Raw genomic sequence first — 8661 nt, 5'->3', positions numbered from 1 at the left:
ATGTGCCCTTGACCGGAATCGAACCTGGGACCCTTCAGTCCACAGGCAAATGCTCTATCCACTGTGCCCAACCAGCCAGGGCCATATCTCACTTTTCAATGATATATTTGAAGCTAGTTATATGAGATTTGAAGAAATTACAACTGGTGATATATATTGAAATGTATCATAAAACAAATCAGGGGCAAAATGAAAACTGTTAATGCCATCCATTTTTACACCTTTTAAAGGCTATTTTAAAGGCTAATCTTGTTTGCATTTTGTTTGCAAACAGGTAAAATAGAGATGTGTGCTTGCTGTCAGAGCTGTGAATAGCTCTGCAAGGGAGAACTGATGGAGTGCAAGAAGCCTGGGAAGATCAGGAAGGCTGCTGAAGAGGCAGCGGAGGACCACGAAGGGAGGCTTGCACCTAAAAGACCGCGCAGCGAAAGAGGTGGCATTGCTGCACTCAAGGAGGATGTTTGTCAGAACTGCGAAAAAGAGGGTTTCTTGCTGTTGTGTGAGGGTCGATGCCATGGGGCTTTTCACTTAGAGTGCCTGGGGTTACCGGAGGTGCCTAGGAGGAAATTTATTTGCAATGACTGTCGCTCAGGGACCCACACATGTTTTTCTTGTAAACAAAGGGGAGCAGGCGTTAAGAGGTGCCTTCTGCCCTTGTGTGGAAAGTTTTATCATGAAAATTGTGTCCAGAAATACCCACCTACTGTCATGCAGGACAGGGGCTTTCGTTGCCCACGCCATTCATGTATAACATGCCAATCTGCTAATCCAACTAGCATTTGTGCATCCAGAAACCACCTAATGAGATGCGTGCGCTGCCCTGTGGCATACCATGCCAATGACTGTTGTCTGGCTGCTGGGTCAAAAATCCTGACACCTAATAGTATCATCTGCCCTAATCATTTTACACCTAGGCCAGGCTGCAAAGATCATGAACAGGTCAACGTTAGATGGTGTTTTGTCTGTTCAGAGGGAGGCAGCCTTCTGTGTTGCAAGGCTTGCCCTGCTTCTTTTCACTCGAAATGCGTGGGCATTGACTTCCCTCAAGGCAACTGGTATTGTAACAACTGCAGGGCTGGTAAAAAGCCACATTACTCGGAACTTGTTTGGGTCAAATTTGGCCATCACAGGTGGTGGCCTGCTGAGATCTGCCATCCTCAAGCTGTACCTCCCAGTATCAATAACATGGAACATGAAATCGGGGAATTCCCCGTGTTTTTCTTTGGCTCCAAGAACTATGCGTGGACCCATCAGGCCAGAGTCTTCCCCTACTCGGAGCAGGACCTAACCAGTAGGGCCGAGCTCCATAGGGGAAGACATGGCATCTATAAGGAAGCTCTGCGGGAGGCAGCAGTGAGGTTTGCAGAGTTAAAGGCGCAAAAAGAACTAAGACAGCTACAGGAAGAACAAAAGAAGGATAAGAAGCCAGCACCTTATAAACATATAAAGAGGAACCGTCCTGTTGGTGGGGCACAGATCTTCACCGTCGACCTGTCAGAAATCCCCCAATGTAATTGCAGGGCAACTGATGAAAATCCCTGTGGGATAAACTCGGACTGTATCAACCGTCTGCTCTTCTATGAATGCCACCATGCAGTATGTCCAGCCGGAGAACGCTGCCAAAACCAGTGCTTTGTTAAGCGCCAGTACCCAGAGGTGGAAATTTTTCGCACATTGGAGAGGGGCTGGGGTCTTCGAGCCAAAACAGATATTCAAAAGGGTGAATTTGTGAGTGAGTACGTGGGAGAACTGATAGATGACGCGGAATGCAGGGCTCGAATCCGTCAGGCCCAAGAACAAGGTGTCACTAATTTTTACATGCTCACTTTAGATAGAGAGAGAGTAATTGATGCAGGACCAAGGGGCAATTATACACGCTTTATGAATCATTGCTGCGATCCCAACTGTGAAACGCAGAAGTGGTCTGTGAAAGGAGATACCCGTGTTGGCCTATTTGCCCTGTGTGACATTAAAGCAGGCACAGAACTTACTTTCAACTACAACTTACAGAGTCTTGGGAGTAGAAAGACCATTTGCAGATGTGGAGCCCCAAACTGCAGTGGCTTTTTGGGCATAAGACCGAAGGCAATTTCCAAACATTCGCATCAGAAATAGTGACGTGATCCTCTCACTGAATTTTTATTTTAAGAAGATGTCTCTGAAATAATGACAGGGAATATTTGTCAGGACCACTCGCAATTTGCTAAATTAGCATTCTGATGATCAGTTGAATAACACCAGAGAGGATCTTTGAATATTGTTAAAATGTTTTGAGACATATAACTTCTAACTGGGGATAACTTCTTAGCTAAACATCATTTAACATCATAATCTGTGAAGTGGGTTACTTGCCACGTTTATATTGGTTTCAGCTGATTTTATCAAATTTCCTAATAAGCTGCTTAATATAACACTGTGAATAAACAAAGGATCCTTAATCTTAAAAAAAACACACAACAACACCAAAAATCAAAAACAACTGTGAAGCAGCTAAGACTTTTATCCTTGCAAGCTAATAGCCAGCCACAGTTTTATGGATGCTTGCAGAATACATGAGGCTTTTAGGTAAGAGCAAAAGAACTTTATCTTTCATAGCAATGGCCATAGGCGGAGTGTCTATATGTTCTCACACTGGTTACCCAAACCCTAGGAATCACAGTGATATCAAGATGGACAAGTGACACCAGCTCATGCAGAGAATTAGATTGCAGGAGAGGAGCCCTGTGCTTGGGGAATTTTAAATATGCATAATGGCCAATGAGCATGGCTTTCCTCTGCTCTGGAGAATATATATATAATCTTCCAAGGCCTGCTACACACAAGAAGTCCTTGAAAAAATTGTCTGGAACAAGTGCCTCAAAAGTGAAAAAAATACAAGCAACCCATGGACAAATGTCCCCTAATCATTACATAGTCTGTTTAATAGTTAAAGTCATTTGTATAATTGATTATCTCCTAGAATTGGACTTTTAGTGAAATAATATGAATGTTTTTACTTGGGGGAAAAACAACACCCTTACAAAAATGTATTGTCTCCCTTAATTCATTTTTTTAACTATTCCATATGGTGCATAGTTCATTGGGAGAAAATAACAGTGAGGTACAAATTAAAATCTACATAAGCAAATTGCTGTCAGGTATTATGTTGAAATGACTATTTACTGACAAAATGTACTCACTATTGTAAAGCTTATTCCAGAAGAGAATTTCTTCAAACCTAAGAAACATGCAAAAGTTTTTCCATTTTGAATTTCAAAATAAAATATTCTGTGAAAATAGCTGTGCCCCTGAGTAGAATTAATCAAAGACACAAAGGACAGATGGGTGAATTTAATGAAAGCTGTAGGGTTGGGGAAAAAAATCTTATTTTCTCTTACATTTTACACACATTTACCTTTAGTATGTAAAAGGTAGATGAACTCAATTATTCTAACCCGAAGGTCCTAAGCTTTTTAATGGCACAATAATAAAAATTCATTCCCTTCTCTAATGAAACATATCTTATAGTCTCAAATATACTATGAAGAAGGAATCTGTGATATGTAATAATAAATCCTTACCAGGATACTGGTAATGGAGGGTTTTTTTTAAGTATCAAATATAAAATTAGATTTAAAGATTTAACATTCTAAGCACTGTGATAATCGCCTTACAAAAATCTGAAGAGTGGTCATTACCTTAGAATTCAAAAGAAAATGCCTCTACTTGCATTTTTGAATTCACTGGTGTTTTCACACATAGATTTTCTTGTCAAGGAGGTGGGGGGTGGTTTTGGATTAAATAGTTTTTAAATCAACTCAAATCACAGACACACACAAAACTGCTAAAAAATCTTCTGGTTATTATATCACTTATCAGAATGTGTTGAAGTTATGTTTCAAAACCAAATATGGTCATATTAAAACTGCTTATAAAATAGCCCAAAACCTATCAGCTCTGCCTTCTAAAAATTCATGAGTGTAAAAATAAAAACACTGGATATGCCACGTGAAGTTGAAGGTCCCTTATGATTAGTTTCTATTTCTTGCTACAAGTTTATAAACATGCCAATAATTCCTGCATTCCATTAAAAATCTTTCTTATCAACGGGCCATAGTGACAAGAATACAAAAGTTCACATTTTAAAAAGATGAATCTGAATTTCTCCTTCACACTGACAGGAACGCAGGCAGTGACTGGAGTTGCATCAACCCTTCCCAACTGTCTCAAAAAATGTGTGCACTGTTACAATAAAAACGGTTCACCAGCTGTTTATGTAAAAATTATTTGACGAAAAACAAGCATGGCCATATGGCACTCCAGCTCTGCTGTGGGAGCATGAAGAATAATTTTGTAGACTATAGCACATAATGGTCATGCTAAGTAGGGTGTCAACCATTGCAGGCACATTACATTAATAGTTAATCTGTCCTTTTATCCTCTAAGTACTTACATTTCTTAACAGCTTGTAGTTTGGAAGCAACAACTCATTGATTAAGAATTAAAATTTTGGAAATGATAAAGTATTTGATGCAATATGGACACACACCATATTCACTCCATAATTCAAGATATTGTTTAAATAATACATTAATTGGATGATAGGAATGAGATAGGAGTGCTGGTTCTCATTTCTAACTAGAGGTTCCAAAAATATGAATGCGTTGAAAGTGCTACACCATTAATTTAGAAGAAAAAATAATTAGAAGAGGCACTTCATATAAAAACCAAACCAACATACACACTTGTACTTTCAGAGTGTAAGAATTGTACCTTACACATATTTGTATTATTTGAAATATCTATTGCTCTGTCTTGCACATAGGAAGCATGTAATAAATATTTGCTGAATAAAACATACTTTGGGGGGAAAAAAGAATTATAAATGCCACCAGCAGACCCTTGAATTCTTAAGTTTATTTACAACTTCAGGAATATATCAGGGAATAACTTTCATCCATTACATAGATTGCATAGTTAAATGATGTTTATTAGCTTATGAAATTCCAATATTTTATTCTCAACATTAATTTTCCTTTTTGAGTTGTTTACATATTGGGGGCTAAACTCAACTAAAAAAAAATAAAACTGAATTATTTAACAATCATTCAACTAATCAGAGTACTTAATTTAAGATCCTGGAAAAGAAGGTGGAAACCAAAATAGAGACGAAAAACCCCGGATTAAAATCCAGTCATTCACATTTGTAAGTTTTGGTCGATACCCTGACAAAAAGATGTTCATTGACATGTGGCTCTTTCATTAATAACTTTAAAATGTCAACTGACTGTCATGGTGACATTAATAACTGAGAAGAAACCACAGCAGATACAGTTCTGTAAGAAAAATGTTGCAGACATATCATCTTTTCTAAAACACTTATCCTCTGTGGTTTTCATGGTTCATTTGATACATGAGTGCCTAGTTTAAACTCATGATCTATGTGGTTCCCCCATATCAATTCCAAGACAAAGATGTAAATCTTTTATTTCTGAGACTTGGAAATGCACATAAAAGAATTTCAGAGTGGTGCCCAGCCAGTGTGGCTCGGTGGTTGAGCTTCAACGAGGAGGTCACAGTTCACTTCCCGGTAGGGCATATGCAGGGGTTGTGGGATTGATCCCCAGTGTGAGGTGTGCAGGAGACAGCTGATCAATGATTCTCTCTTTTCATTGACTAGAGGCCCAGCACGCAAAATCGCACGCGGTAGCCTGCCACTGCTTGCTGTGTTCGCCACCCTGCCCACACGCCTGCTGCCCTGCCATATTCGTGGACCCGTCCACCTGCCTGCTGCCTCACCAGGCTCGCTGCCACACCCACCCACCTTGCAGCGATCGAAGCCTGTGGGCTGCAGGGGAGGGACCAAGAGGTGCTCAATGTACCTCATGGTGACAGGTTGTTTGGTCATCCTAGTCATCACAGACACTGGCGCTACATATATATATATATATATATATATATATATATATATATATATATATATATCCCTTTCTCTCTGAAATCATAAAAATATATTTTAAAAAATAGAGTTTCAGAGTGGTAATGGTTTCCTTGTTTACAAATGACAAACACAATTGGTGTGTAGGTGATTATGTTTCAAGGGACATTGGAAGAAGACTACAAACTCTAAAACGGATACATAGCTAGTTCATGGGATGTAATAATCATAATAAGGGTGTGTTATGAAAGTAACTTGAAAATTATTTGCGGAAACAGTCTTTAAGTTGGTATAGACACAAATTAGTGAGATCTCATAGCTTAATATTTGAATGATGGGACAATTAAATACTGGAACCACAGAAGTGCCAATACTTTAGTCAATGACAGTCGCAGTGGAGCAAAGCTCACAAGATTGGGAGAGATTCTAAGATATAACATTATTATCCTTTTATGATATTAATGTTTAAGAAATATTAGTTTTTAGTTGAATTTGTTTTATATGTTACACAAAATCTACCAAAAGGACAATTTTTCCAGGAATGCACACCTTTTATTGATTTTTACTGTGGCGTGTGATTAAAGTAATTGATTTTTATTACTTTTAAAAAATGGGCTTTTTTAGAACAAGAAAATTTAATGCTCATTTGTTGACTATTCATAGTAATATTTTTAGTAAAATGTTAGATACATATGTTAATGGAAGGGAGTGGGTCTCATCTCCCCCGGTTGCTAGTGGGACTGGGGTTCTTGGGATACCACTGGAATAAGCATTTCAGGAGGCCCCAACAGGAGAATGAGATATGGTAGAAAGCTTTATTTCCATGGTATTACACCCCTGGGTTTTCAGAGTGCCATTTCCCTTAGTTTAGTCATAGAAGAAGTGTAGCTGGGGCTTCAGTAAAGCTAAAATCAGAGCCAATGTTCAGAGTTTCCTTTCCATATTGGAGCAGAGTCCAGTTCAGCATCAGACTAATTTAGCTTGTGTTTCCTACTGTAGTCCATTAGTCCATTGTGTGTGGGGTCCATATTGCCATAGGCCAGACAGGCAAATGCAAGGAAGAAGGAGCAAAAGAGCCCCACAAGCCAAGTGTCACAAGCCAAGAGAGCAAACTCCTTTGTTTAGGAGATTATGTATTCAAAATTTTCAAGCACTTGCAGTGGCCATGACCATTCTAACCAATGATTTCTGTTCCCAGGTGTGACTGACAGATAAGTGCCTTCCCTATGCCAACCCAACTTTATAGGGCATGTGTCTATCTTGTTTTTTTGTTGCATTCTTTCCCTCAATGCTTTATAATTAAATATTGGAAACACAAAAATGCCAATACGTTAGTCAATGACAGTTGCAATGGATTGGGAGAAATTGGGAGAAATTCTAAGACATAGCATTATTATCCTTCTACGATACTAATGTTTAAGAAATATTTGTTCTAAGGGAGGTGGCAGGGAATAGGCTGGTAGTTTCCTGGTGAAGCTGCCCAAATGACATGCCTGTAATGTCTGGCCTTACCCCTTTGCTTTTTTTCTGTTACTAATACCTAGCTAATTACAGCAGTATCACATATATACTTAGGATTTCAAGGGTACACATAATTTTTGAGAAAGCAACAGTATGAATATTGAGATACATGCTCACCCAGAGTGGATATGGATAATGTGAAATAATAGATTATGGTAATTGGTGAATTAAAATGCTACTTTGTGAAAAAGAATCAACTGGTATTAGCAAATAAGAATACATTTGAGGAGGAGTTGGGATTTTCTAAATTTATGAACATATATATAACTATTTAAAAATAGTTATTATATGTTATTCATATATTAAAACTAAGCACGTTTATTTAAGAATTGTCCAAAGAAAAATAAAAACCACCCATAATTTCCTATCAAGAGATAACCTATATAGTTATATTTTTAAAAGTTTGTTCACAGTATTTAAAATTTTAAATTTTCTATAATATTTATGGCAGACACTATCCCCATTTATATTTTTAATTTGTAGATAAATCTATTGTATTTATCATTAAATATGATTTCTGATTTGGAATCATATTATAAAAATTGTACTCTCTCCCAAATGATCTTCAATATTCTTCCACTTTTTTAACCTTTAAATTCATAATATGTTTATAAGGCAGAAACATAAACAGCTGATCTAGAGTTTGGGTTTTGACTGAAAACTTTTTCATGCAGTGACATTTTCGTTGCTGTTGTTGCTTTAGTTTGCTAGTGTGTGTGTGTGTGCGCGCGCGCGCGTGTGTGTTTATATACTTATATAATGTACATAAAAGCAAAACAAAAGTTAATCATACATACAGCTTGGTGTATTTTCACAAACTGAACACATTCATGTTACCATCATCCAGATCAAGAAAAAGAAACACACACACACACACACACACACACACACACACAAAGAAAAAGGAAAGAAAAAGAAGCACACACACACAAGAGAAAAAAAAAGAAAGAAAAAGAAGCACAGCAGAGACAGTGCTGTGAAAAGTGTTGCAGACATGGCATCTGTTTCTGAAACTCAGAAGCCTCCAACATATCTCCTTCTAGCAGTTACTCCTTTAAAAACATAACTACGCTGTAGCTGGTTTGGCTCAGTGGATAGAGCATCGGCCTGCAGACTGAAGGGATCTCGGGTTCGATTCTGATCAAGGGCATATGCCTGGGTTGTGGGCTCGATCCCCAGAAGGGGGCACATGCAGGAAGCAGCTGATCAATGACTCTCTCTCA

At 38.2% G+C, this 8661-nt stretch overlaps 1 protein-coding gene across 1 annotated transcript; it reads left to right on the top strand.

Moving 5' to 3' along the window:
• Positions 1 to 333: 333 nt before the first annotated feature.
• On the top strand, positions 334 to 8345 carry LOC132223703 (histone-lysine N-methyltransferase, H3 lysine-36 specific-like; the record flags this gene model as incomplete). The annotated part of the gene is made up of 2 exons (XM_059678753.1): positions 334 to 2088; positions 8316 to 8345. Coding segments are annotated over exons 1-2 (1785 nt in total), but the record flags the coding sequence as incomplete, so codon positions are not given.
• Between the last annotated feature and the right edge of the window lie 316 nt (positions 8346 to 8661).

The sequence above is a fragment of the Myotis daubentonii genome, chromosome X, assembly GCF_963259705.1.
Source record: "Myotis daubentonii chromosome X, mMyoDau2.1, whole genome shotgun sequence".
Classification (NCBI taxonomy): Eukaryota; Metazoa; Chordata; class Mammalia; order Chiroptera; family Vespertilionidae; genus Myotis; species Myotis daubentonii.
Note: the sequence above shows the minus strand (reverse complement) of the source record. Positions and strands in the feature narration are given on the sequence as shown.